Here is a 13,352-nt window from a genome sequence, read left to right as displayed (position 1 = left end):
TCGTTTGGGGAACGGGGTTAAGCAAAACCAGCAAAAGAACTATTTTGCTGAAATAAATTCTGTCTCCATCGGGTGTGCATGGGTTGATCTATTGATACTACTTACATTCCTAAGAGGACATTAAATTGTACTCTCCTGCCCCCATGGCATTCTATATACATATGCTCATTAAATAGCATTAGGCACTGAGGTATGCTTTCTTTGATCGACTAATTCCTATAAAACCTACAGAAAAAATAAGTTTGTTATTAATTAGTATATAAGCTTGAACTGAAAATATATTTTAACACAAAGAAGGACAGCCCACAGACTATCATGCAACTTGTGGTTTCATTAGATCCAGCAAAGAAAGAAAGAAAAAATATATTTTCAGAAAAACAACTGAGAAGTGGTAAAGACAAAGGAGAAAAGATGGACAAATGAGCAGGGGAAAAAATGTTTTTTTTTGACCCTACAGACTCTACTCTTGTGAACAGGGTGTGTAGGATCAGCCCCATGCTTATCATACAACTTAAGGGCTAAGGCGTGATTTTGGACATCCCCATTTTTGATTGGCCAACCTCAGGCAATAACTTAAGGTACATGATTTTCAGAGATTGCTGAGTCATTTCACCTCTTCAGAAATTCAGGCAATTTTAAAGGAGTTACATTTTCTGCACACAAATGTAGCACCACAAATCTCTAGTACCTTTTGAAAATATTGACTTTGGACCACAAATTTAGTGTGGGGTCTGTGCCTTTTGCAATTTTCTGCTGTTATACTATGGGTAACATTAGAAACAAACAATAATATATTAATAATTGTTCTGAACAAATTAATGAAAGCAGCTGTGAAGTGAAATTTGTGAGAAATTTAGACCTGAAAAGAAAGTGAAAAGTGAAATAAAACATTTCAGGCAGGTTGTCTCTTCGTTAGGTTTTAGAAAAAAAGAAAAATTACTCATAAGAATCTTAGTTAACTCCAGGAAACTACAGGGAGTTACCTGAGAAGCAAAAAGAAGTCTTAAAAGAATCTTTAATTAAATATAGAATTCTACCATTGAAAGAATACTGTAAGTTTTCTGGGTAAAAATAATTATCTGAATAATTGTTGTTGGCATGTTTCATCTCTCTCTTCCTTCAGTGATAAAAATATACACAAGAGATTTTAAAAAGGCATTCAAGGACAATCAGTTTGGCTCTTAGAAGTCTAATTATACTTAGATATTCTGATCAGATACTTGAAATAAAATGTATTTCTATCTTATATCATAAAAATAGATGGCAATGAGGTAAACCTACCAGCACCTGATCCAAAGGACAAGCTTGCTAATATGTTTATCAAGAACTTGGCCCACTAACTCTTCTCCAAAATAACTGATTAAAAAGTTCTTCCTTACACATAATTTTAAAATTCAGGAAGCTGAGCTCAGGGTTCTTCAAACAATCTGTTTCCAATTATTATGAGTTCTGTGCTAGAAAGGTTTTTGAGAAGAAATGTAGATTTTAGAACAGGTAACATTTTTTGAGATGCAAGGCGTTTCAGGATGCTGTAAAAACCATATGAAAGAGATCCCTTGGAACTGAATTTCCCTGCAAGCATATCTACAAAGAGGACTTTCTCATTATTACAGCTTTGGTAGGAGAAAGTTCGAGAGCCTAAGACTTCCACTGTACAATGAAGGTAAGATGGAACAAACAGAAATATGCTTAGAGGAGGACTACCTAGAAAAAGAAAAGGAGCAAATTGGGATTATAATTATTATGCTACATCCATTATGGGAAACTCTTCCCACTGGAGATCATATTCCCTGTGTTCAGCAGGAATCCATGTTTATTCTCTGACCCAGCAGACTTTTGTCTACTGTATCGATTTAAAGGGCCAGGGGCTCTAGCCACCACTGCTGCCGCAGTAACAATGCCTGGAGCCCTGGGCCCTTTTAAATCACCGGGCTTGGTGCAACTGCCCGTCTGCCTACCCCCCTGCATCAGCAGTCCTGGTCCAGGTGAATCATTGGGTTGGAAGAGACCTCAGGAGGTCACCAAGTCCAACACGCTGCTAAAAGCAGGACCTATTCCAACTAAATCACCCCAGCCTGAGCTTTGTCACATCAGGACTTAAAACCCTCTATAGATGGTGATTTCACCACCTCCCTACGTAACGCATTCCAGATCTTCACCACTCTCCTAGTGAAATAGTTTTTCCTAATATCCAACCTAGACCTCCCTCACCACAACTTGAAACCATTGTTCCTTGTTCCGTCACCACCAAGAACAGCCTCTCTCCATCCTCTTTGGAACCCAACTTCAGGTAGCTGAAGGCTGTTATTAAATCCTCTTTCACTCTTCTCTTCTACAGACTAAATAAGCCCAAATCCCTCAGCCTGTCGTCATAAATTAAGTTTTCCAGCCCCCTAATCATTTTGTTGACCTCTGCTGGACTCTCCAGTTTCTGTAATGGGGAGCCAGAATTGGATGCAGTACACCAGCTGCGTCCTCACCAGTGCCGAATAAAGAGGAATAATCACTTTGCTAGATCTGCTGGCAATCCTCCTCCTAAGGCACCCCAGTATGCTATTAGCCTTCTTAGCTAACAAGGGCACACTGCTGGCTCACATCCAGCTCTCACATACTGTAATCCAAAGGTCCGTTTCTGCAGAACTGCAGCTTGGCCAGTCCATCCCCAGCCCGTAGCACTGGTAGGGATTCTTCTCTCCCAAGTGTGGGACTCTGCACTTATCCTCATTGAACCTCATCAAATTTCTTTAGAACATAAGAACGGCCATACTGGGTCAGACCAAAGGTCCATCCAGCCCAGTAGACTGTCTACCGAGAGTGGCCACTGACAGGTGCCCCAGAGGGGGTGGACCGAACACAATGATCAAGCGATTGTGTCCTGCCATCTGTCTCCAGCCTCTGACAATCAGAGGCCAGGGACACCATTTCTACCCTTGGCTAATAGCCTTTTATGGACCTAACCTCCATGAATTTATCTAGCTCTTTCTCAAATTCTGTTATAGTCCTGGCCTTCACAGTCTGCTCTGGCAAGGAGTTCCACAGGTTAACTACGCGCTGAGTAAAGAAGAACTTGATTTTATTCGTTTTAAACCTGCTACCCATTAATTTCATTGGTGTCCTCTAGTTCTTGTATTATGGGCACAAGTAAATAACTTCTCCTTATTCACCCTCTCCACACCTGTCATAATTTTATATACCTCTATCATGGCACCCTCAGCCTCCTCTCTTCTAAACTGAGAAGTCCCAATCTTTTTAGCCTCTCCTCATATGGAACCTGTTCCAAGCCCCTAATCATTCTAGTTGCCCTTTTCTGAAACTTTTCCAGTGCCAGGATATCTTTTTTTAGGTGAGAAGACCACATCTGTACACCGTATTCAAGATGTGGGTGTACCATAGATTTATATAGGGGCAGTACGATACTCCTTGTCTTATTTTCTATCCCTTTTTTAATAATACCCTAACATCCTATTTGCTTTTTCGACTGCCTGTGCACACTGAGTGCACGATAAATCCAAGATCTCTTTCCTGATTAGTTATAAGTATAATTGGAGATGCACATCTCCTAGAACAGGAAGGGACCTTTGGAGATCATCTAGTCCATTCCCCTGCCCTCTTGGCAAGACCAAGCACTCTCCCTGACATCTATTCGCCCCAATCCCTAAGTAGCCTCCTCAAGGATTGAGCTCACAACCCCAGGTTTAGCAGGCCAATGCTCAAACCACTGAGCTATCCCTCCATCTTCTTTGGGCCTCCAATCCTCCTATGCCCCTAGCTTCGTGTCATCTGCAAACTAGTTCTATGCCCCTAGCTTCGTGTCATCTGCAAACTAGCTGAGGGTGCAATCTATCCTTTCATCCAGGTCATTAATAAAGATGATGTATAAAACTGGCCCTGAACTGACCCTTGGGTATTCCACTTTGATACCGATCATCAACCAGACATCGAACCATTGATCACTACCTGCTGAGCCTGACAACCTAGTCAGCTTTCTATCCACCTTACAGTCTATTTATCCCATCCACGCTGCTTTAACTTGTTGTCAAGAACACTGTGGGAAACTATAGTAAACGCTTTCCTCAAGTCAAAATATTTAATTTCCACTGTCTTCCCCATATCCACAGTCACTTACCTGATCACAGAAGGCAGTCAGGTTGGTCAGGCATGATGTGCCCTTAGTGAATCCATGATGACTATTCCTGATTACTCTCCTCTCTTCCAAGTCCTTCAAAATAGATTTTTCGAGGCTCCCCTCAATGATTTTTCTGGGGATTGTGGTAAGGCAGACCAGTCTGTAATTTCCCAATTTCTCCTTCCCTTTTCTAAAGACAGATGGTACATTTGCCTTTTCTCCACTAGTCTAGGACCTCCTCCAGTCACGACAAAATTTTCCACATAATGACCAATGGCACTGCAATCTCATCAGCCAACTCCCTCAGCTAACTCAGATGCATTAGATATGGCCCCATTGATTTGTGTATGTCTAGGTGTTCTACATAGTTCTTAACCTGTTTTCTCCAATGAGGGCTGCCCACCTCAGCAACTAAAACTTCTCTACGGTAACCAATTATCTAGAAATCTGGCTGGTATTTGAGCATTTGGTTTGACTTTTACAGTTATCAAATGGAACAAATACTCAAAAATATAATAATCTCTCCTTTTGAACATCCATCACTGTTGAGGGATTAGCCTGGGTAAGGCACAAGGCATTGGTAATACAAATAATAAAGCCAAAATTGCTGTTTCACAAATTGCCTCAAGAAACAGAAACAGATTACCTTGGCTTTCATATTATTAGGTAACACTTTATTGTACTTTTACATTCTGATCTGTATTTGAACTAAAAATCTATGTATATTTCTAATCTTTTCAATGTAGTTTTGAAACACTTTTTCACATGAGAATCCACTCCTCATGGGTCAGGACTGACGGTTGCATACACTGTTATGGTTGGTAAAACAAAGCATTCAGTTATCATTCTGAGTCTGAAAAGCAACATCAATCATTTTATTGAGCCCTTTCCTTCCCATCTGCATACATAGGCTGCGATCATCAGGAACTTTTAACTGTAGCCAGGAATTGTTAACTCTTGTAATCTCTTGTGGCTACAGTATTATAAACACATGAAAAGCAAAATGTTGGGGTGTATTAAAAGGGGGGAAAATTGTGTTTCTGAATGGAATTAGAAGCAAAACTGTCACACATGACACTTGAGCTTGTACCTCACTAACGCACAATTTTAGGAGTCTGCACTCAAGTAAAACAAAAATGCAAGATTAAAAATGAAGTGTTATTCTAGTGCACCATGCTCATAGATACGAGGTAAACAACAAAATAAAATTATGAACATAATTGTATTTACTAAATAATTACAATTCCTATAGTTTCTTGAATATTTCATATGATATTTATCCATGACCACAACTGCCCTTGAAATAACTTAGAAATTCATCTAAGGGTAGCACTACAATTTAAAATAATCCAACTTTGTTTTTTGAAGGTCTCTAAGGAGTGGGCCAAACAGCAGCACAGTAAGATAATCCTGAAATGACAATCACATGGGTAATAGTTATGAGTTCCATTTTTGAAAGAAATGGTCATAACCTCCTGCCTGTATGTGATGGATAAAAAGCTCACCTAGTTTTCTTTCCATTCAGATAGATTTATACTTGGAATTTATTGTACATAAAAAAGATGTTGTTTGTTAATTGTGGTTATTGGCATTACTGAATATTGCTTTTCTTCACAGCATATACATTATTTCTGAAAGTAAAGGAGAATGTTAACAACTTACCCCCTCCACCTCCAAGAAGACTGGAATTAGCTGGGAAAAACAAAAGAAGAATAATCAGCATCAAAAAGGTACAAATTTATATTTACAGTGTAGAACTGTTGAAACTGATTATCCATGTTATAAAATTTACATTCTATTGAAACAGAAACAATTGAAGTTGTTACTTTTCACTCAAGCCATTCCATTTTTATTTGTTTGCCCACAGATGATATTACTGGTTCACATTTTTAAAAATTATCTAAATTATTCCCAGAATCATTATGTGTAAAATAATGTGCAACACTTCTGGACCTGTATATTCATTTAATTAAAAATAATGTGTGAAAATAGTATTGAATTTCAACTATCAACTTCTAAAATAATACGCTCATGTAACATTCCTTTGTGACAACCAAATCAAGGTACAAATCCTCTCGTCAATTTAGAGATCAGCAAATGAGCTATGGTCCCTTCCGTAATTCCTTCTCCTGGGTCTCTCTGACCCCGGGTCTTTGCGAATGAAAATTATTGAAGAGAAAATTAGTCTCTCATCAGACATCTGTAAAAATACAGTGAATGAAATGCTGGTCCCATTACAATCCATTGGAGATTTCACATCAACTTCAATGGGGTCAAGATTTCACCTGGTGTATTTACATGCTGCTCTACTGTACCTATTTGGCTGTCCATCCAAGTTATAAAGGCTAAATTATTTATGCATATCAATAATTTGCAGAATAAGGCTATTCAAGACAATTGTTCAAATTAAGATGGTGTAGTGAATCACTGTCCCTCCACAATCTGGCACACACACACACAAAAAAAAGGGAAGTCAGTAATAAGTTTGCCCTCTTTACTGAAGTACTCATCCTACAATTGTATGAGAAATACAAGTTCTCTTCGCACAAGAATTTGGATGAAAAGATGGAAATAAAGGTCAAACTCTACTTAACTAGGTAGGCAATAGGAAGTGGCACAAGCCCTTCCCTCCAACCTTCATATGTTACTGATAAGCAAAGAAGAGTCAGAGTGCAAAACATTTCTTCCTCCAGAACTTTATTGCTTGTCTGCACGGGGACATTCAAGAGAGTTAATCTGAATTCATTTATGATGTTGATTTAAAGTAGATTAGTTAAACTGCATTAAAACCAAACGTAGAAACTCCAATTCTAATTGCCCCATATAGATCCTGTTAGTCCAAACTAAATAGGTATCTACACAAACAACAAGCAGTCCTGTAGCATCTTAGAGACTAACAAATTCTTAGGTCATACGTTTCTGTGGGTAAGCCTCACTTCTTCAGAAGAATAAGTGGATGTTACTCGTGAAAGCTCATGGCCAAATAAAATTGTTAATCTCTAAGGTGCTACAGGACTGCTTGTTATTTGTCAAACTACAGACTCTGAGACTTACAGACACCTAGTATTTGTTAATATAGTCCTGTGTGAACCAGAAGCACACTAATATTAACTGGGTACCTTTTAGGTCACACTAATGTTTAGCAGAGCTCACACAGGGCAGTTACAGAGCCACACATTATTGTGTGCTATTATTCACATTTATGTAATCCATATTGTATAGCCCTGTAGACACACCCTAATTCTGAATTAGAGTGTTTACACAGGGATTTAATGTAGTTTAGTTAATCCATTTTATATTCAGTATTTTAGTTAATTTGGATTAATTGTCCTTCCCACAATAGATAAGCTCTAAGACTATGGGGGCATACATATGTTGTATTGCATCCCTCTATATGATCTGAGCTTTTCCATTTGTTAGAGAATATTCCTACTACTGAACTACTGAACTAGTAGTAATAATGTATGATCACCAACATTATTCATTCTAAAACAGGATAAATCCACACTGTAGGTTTTGTTGGTGATTTTATTTTAATTGTTAAAATATCAACATTATACACTCTTTATTTAGTTTGCTTTTTCATTACCTTCCCCCCCCCACTTTGGGGGTTACTCTGATATCATTTTTCAGTCATACCATCAGCTGCCATCTCTCCCAAACACTACCTCATTTTTCATAATGTAGCATATATGCCAGTACTGAATCAAATCTGGCGTTCCTGGAGCTCAGAACATAAACCTCTACCATGTGAGCTAAAAGCCAGCAGGCTATTAGCTAAGGCTGGAGAGCAGACTCATTATTCTCTCTGTAAGTGGTCTTAGTGCCATAAGATGGGACAATGCATCACACCCAAACAGTGTGTGAGTTACAGCAGCATATTTAGTAACTAACACATAAGCTCCCCGTAAAAAAAAAAAAAAAGTCCTTTTATTGTTTATTTAGTGTTCTCGATCATAGGAATTATCCGCAAAATACTAGCAGGTAAGGTAGCTGTAGCCCCATACACCTCCTTTTACAAAGAAAAAATTAGAGAGGGAGAGAGAGGCTATGTCTACACTATGAGATAAAATCGACCCTGAGTCATTTAGCCCGATTTTTCCAAGTGTGTGTCTTCACTGTAAATTCCATTAGCTTGATTTGTGGACTATTACAATTGACATGATAACGAAATCCTAAAATAATACTAACCTGACAGGCGTAGCGTTAAATTTGAGTTTAAAATTCCGAACGAAGGTAGTGAGGATGCAGCATGTCTTTAAATTGAATTCATTAGCCTCCACAGATGTCCCATATGTGCCCCACAATGCACCACAGTTCTCCACTATGGCCTCTTACATCTCCACTGCTCTCAATTGCAGAGGAATTAGGCAACAGGAAGACTGTTACACTTGGGCGCCTGCATGCCTGTGGCTGGAGGGTCATGAGAGGCTGACAAATCCTTCTTTTTCTTTGCAAGGAGAGCAGCTGTGGAGGCTGCTTCCATGTATACCCCTGCTACCTGCCTTTTTTTCTGCTCTGCCTGGCACCAGCTGCTAACCCCCTGTGTGAGCTAGGCTGTGGGTGGGGGTCCTGCTTGTCTGGTAGTATGAGAAGCTTCTTTTCAGAGGTTTACATGTTATCCTGATCCCCACATCCCCTCCCCTCCCCCCCGGAGGCACTACACAGTCTGGAACATTCCCGCACCCAGCTGCATCACGTGGCTTGACCCCGAACCAATAAAAGAACATGCTGTGCAAGATGCCAGGCAGATTGTGCACAGTAAGGATCATGATTTTTGGGGGCTGGCTGTAGCCAGGAGTCTTTCAGCCGCTGGGGGGATGTCTTCCTTGGCAATCACGCTTTTCAGGGGCTGGCTGTAGCTGGGGTCTTGTAGCCGCGCAAGGGACATCTCCCTCAACGGCCATGATTTTCAGGGGCTGGCTTTGGGCGGGGGGGTGTTCTTTTAGCCACCTGGGGGACTTCTCCCTTGGCACTAACGATTTTGGGGGGCTTGCTGCAGCCAGGGGTATTTTAGATGCCCCGAGCCATACGTTTCAATGAAGGCAATGTATTAGCTATACAGTTACCACAGTTTTCGAAGTAAGGCTTGCAGCAGGGAATATTCTTGTCCTAAGGGTTTTCGTTTCCAGGTGCAAACCTGGCTGTAGTCTTAGGTCTTTTAGCCTGATGAATCATTTGAGTTTCAGTGTAGCAACCATGTCTACTTAGGGTCTTCTTTGGTAGTAGGCTTAAATCCAGATTCAAGTTCCTAAAAGGGCCTCCACAGGCGGTCACGATTTTTATGGCTTTCAACAATGTACTGTCTTTTAGCCACCCTGGGCCATTAATGATGATTTATTCCAGTTTCAGTGTAGGAACCATGTCTACTTAGAGTCCTCTTTCCCAGGAGGCGTAAATTAATATCCAAGCTCAAAATATAGCCTACACATGCTGATTCAGTGTAGTACCTGTGTCTACTTAAACATACTTAACGTGGCAGGGGAAAGAGGGGAATGAAATGTGGCAAGATGGCGTCATAAACCCACATCTACTTGTGGAGCCAGAATGCAACAGGGCTTAGGAAACTGTGGAATAAGTTCCCATGATACACTGCAGCAGCACTAGATTTAAGCTACTTGTGTGTGGCAGCAGTAAGTTAATTTTGTGGGGAGCATGTAGGAATGTGAAGGTGCTCAAAATTGAATGGATAAAACCAGAGTAAGGAAAGTGATTTTAATAAAATCAATTTTATCTCATAGTGTAGATACAGCCAGAGAGAGAGAGAGAGAGCGAGCACAAAGATTAGTACCTGCTATCTTTGCTAAATTTCAATGCAGTACCTAAGAACATGAAAAGAATTCCACAAAAACCAAATATCTGATACATTCTTTTCTAGCAGCTTCCAAACTACGACTTTAACAATCAATATAGAGCCTCACTGTAGTCCAATTAACCATATATACATAAGGAAAAACAAGTAGAATAATAAAATTAGGTAAGTTAAAAGCAAAAGAAAAACCTCTAACAACATGTTATCTCACTATCATTCTGCAATGTAGTTTTCTGAAATGTATTAGAGAGCTCCGTTCATTCTAGTTTTAATGAACTCAAGTTCAAGGGCTTCAAACACTTCTCTTGGGACACTGGCCAAAGATCTGATATATCTTTACTGCTAAAAGTTCACTAGGATATCCAGCTAACATCCGGGGAGGAGGAGCAACCTGCCCCACACTCACGAGAAGCAGTACAGCAAAGAAATTTCAGGACCAGACTCCAAAGAGAAATTTTTGAGCTACAATTCATCTGCAAATTCGACGCCCTCAGCTCTGGCTTAAACAAAGACTGCGAATGGCTGGCTAAATACAAAAGCAGCTTCCCCTCCCTTGGTGTTCACACCTCCAGATCAACTGCTGGTAGTAAGCCTCACCCTTGCTGACTGAGATAACCTTGTTATCCCCAGCCTTGCTCTGGCTTATTTATACCTGGCCCTGCAGATTTCCAAGACCAGCATCTGATGAAGTGAGTCTGTGCTCATGAAAGCTCATGCTCAAAACTTTTCTGTTAGTCTATAAGGTGCCACAGGACCCTTCGTTCCTGTTAGAGAAGCAGTACAGCGCTTCTACAGGAAGAGGTGGGTAGGGGCAGAGCAGAGAGTGGTCACAGCATGGGTGTGGTGGAGGCAGGACATGGGCACGTGGCTGGTGTCACCTCTGTCATCCCCACATCACTCACTTCTACTTACAGACACTACAATGTTTTTGGAGAGTATACTGTTTATTTAACAAAAAATTATTCTGACATATTTGATAAATAATACACCATTAACTATGGATTAACACTATTATAGTTCCGGTTTCAAGTTTCAAAAATCAAGAAAATCAAGTTTCAATAGTAAACAAATGTACACAAAGGTATTTCATACAGAGAGTTGCCTCGTATGGGATTAACAAAAGCACTTAAGCCAGCTAGGAGACCCATTAATTTACAGTGCCTAACTCACTCCCATTAACTTCCGGTGCCTAACTCACTTATCGGAGGGGTAGCCGTGTTAGTCTGGATCTGTAACAGCAACGAAGGGTCCTGTGGCACCCTATAGACTAACAGAAAAGTTTTGAGCATGAGCTTTCGTGAGCACAGACTCACTTCTTCAGATGCCCAAGAAGTGAGTCTGTGCTCATGAAAGCTCACGCTCAAAACTTTTCTGTTAGTCTATAAGGTGCCACAGGACCCTTCATTGCTGTTAACTCACTTAAGCAGTTTTCTTAATAGCACTAGACCCCTGCTTCTTTCGATGCCTATACACCATTAGTGAATACAGCCCTTACAGAGTTAGTTAATGTTAAATGTGTACTTTGTGCACAGCCCTGCATTGTGCCTCCAGGGGTTTATGGTGAAGCATACTTCTTCTCCGTGACATCAACCGAGTCACTTCTGTCTCAGCTTTTGTTTTCTCACCTGCAAAATGAGTATACTACTACTCATTTCACAATTAACAGATTATCTGAAATTTTGGCTGCTTATGCAAATATGCTGAAATTCATCAGTTACCACTCCTGTTATTTTTGTGATACTTTCATAATGTCAGTGCACGGCTGCTTGAGAATGCCAAGGACTGATCACAGTTTGGAACAGCTAAGCATGCTACATTTAATACAATTAATACACTACAACTTGCTCAGGGCTTTGCCTCAAGCTGATTCTGGTAAGACCTTTAAACCACACCACATCAGTATGTATGTGAGGTCAGTCATTGCTTTAAGGATTTGGGTCTTAACTTTTTCGACAAATAGAATGATTTTGAGGGCACTGGCACTGAGGAAGCAGTTCACACCTATTGCTACAACTGCTGACTACAAACACCTCTGACTCACTGCACTTTAAGCTGGAGGTGGCTAAATAAATTTCTGTATTATAGCATAGCAGCACCTCTGCTTTAGTTAACATTGAGAGTCACTTCCTGTTTAAAATTTCTTTCACAGATTTAAATACGCCCATCTGAGTTAAATAAATGCTCTGGATAATTTGTTCATCTACTTGAGTAAATGACTTTCTGACATCTGCTATGTTTGAATACCTTAACCTATTTTTAATATCAAATGATTGAGAGCAGAACATATTCTAGATACGTACCTTCTGGGCCTAGCAAGACCAAGGCTTAGCCTTATACAAAGGCTAGGAATGCACGTCTCTTTCTCTTACAAGCACAGGTCAAAGAGGAATGACTTAGCACTAAATATTGGAACAGAAGTATTCTGTAACCTATTACTCTTTCTAAAAGGTGTCCTAAGATTTACAGTTATCTTCTTCAAACATAACCCTGACAAGTCCAAAAATCTGCCAATTCTAAGATTTGCATTAATTATGGAAGTGGAATGGTAGATAAAGTCATATATACTTGATTTTTTTTAAAAACACATCACTCCTTGCCCCCAGATTCTAAATGAATAATCTACAGATCAGTTTTGCTCTTTGTTATGGTTTAATATCTACTGTCATGTCTTGTAATTATCATGCATTTAAAAGAGTATTCTCCATCTGGACTCAAGGGGCGTGGCTCGATAGCCTACACTAGTTCCACACATACAAAACATAGTGACATAGCATCAAATGAGTCCAAGCCTCTCAAGTTTTCAAGGGTGTAACAGAACCGATTTTAGCCTAGGTTTCCTATCTTGCCATATAAAATGGGTGCTAACTGAGTATTTACAGCTTCTTAAGGGAGTTATGTGGTTTGAAACAAAAACCACTGCAATACAATATTTTTTTCAAGCAGAGTTGTAGCTGACAAAAGGAATGAAACAAACAATAATTGACATAAATTTTCTATGCATCCTACTTTTACTTCATTACCACCTTCATGCACAATGTGCTTTTACACAAGAAAACCACCCAAAATAACAGCCTATTTTACATTCTCAAAGCTTAATAATTGTAAGGAAGGGCTAACTGAAATCTGATATCAAGAATAAAAGTCAAAACACACAAAATATGATGGATAGTAACAGAGAAGGAGCCGTAGTAGTCTATACACTATCAAAACAAAAAGCAGTCAAGTAGCACTTTAAAGACTAGCAAAATAATTTATTTGGTGAGCTTTCGTGGGACAGACCCACTTCTTCAGACCATGGTATGGTCCCACGAAAGCTCACCTAATAAATTATTTTGCTAGTCTTGAAGGTGCTACATCACTGCTGTTTGTTTTGAAAACATGATGGAAGCGTCATACACAGACATGACAGCAGTC

The 13,352-nt window shown here is 39.7% G+C and overlaps 1 protein-coding gene across 2 annotated transcripts in view; it reads right to left on the bottom strand.

Annotated features, from left to right (window-relative positions):
* Positions 1–13,352, bottom strand: part of MACROD2 (mono-ADP ribosylhydrolase 2) — a 1,465,546-nt gene that overhangs the window by 1,167,318 nt on the left and 284,876 nt on the right. For both annotated transcript variants that reach the window (XM_074989373.1, XM_074989374.1), the window contains exon 4: positions 5,789–5,818. In XM_074989373.1, coding sequence (XP_074845474.1) covers positions 5,789–5,818 — 30 coding nt within the window. The remainder of the gene's footprint in view (positions 1–5,788; positions 5,819–13,352) is intronic.

The sequence above is a fragment of the Carettochelys insculpta genome, chromosome 3 (genome assembly GCF_033958435.1).
Source record: "Carettochelys insculpta isolate YL-2023 chromosome 3, ASM3395843v1, whole genome shotgun sequence".
Classification (NCBI taxonomy): domain Eukaryota; kingdom Metazoa; phylum Chordata; order Testudines; family Carettochelyidae; genus Carettochelys; species Carettochelys insculpta.
This window is presented reverse-complemented; position numbering and strand designations above follow the sequence as displayed.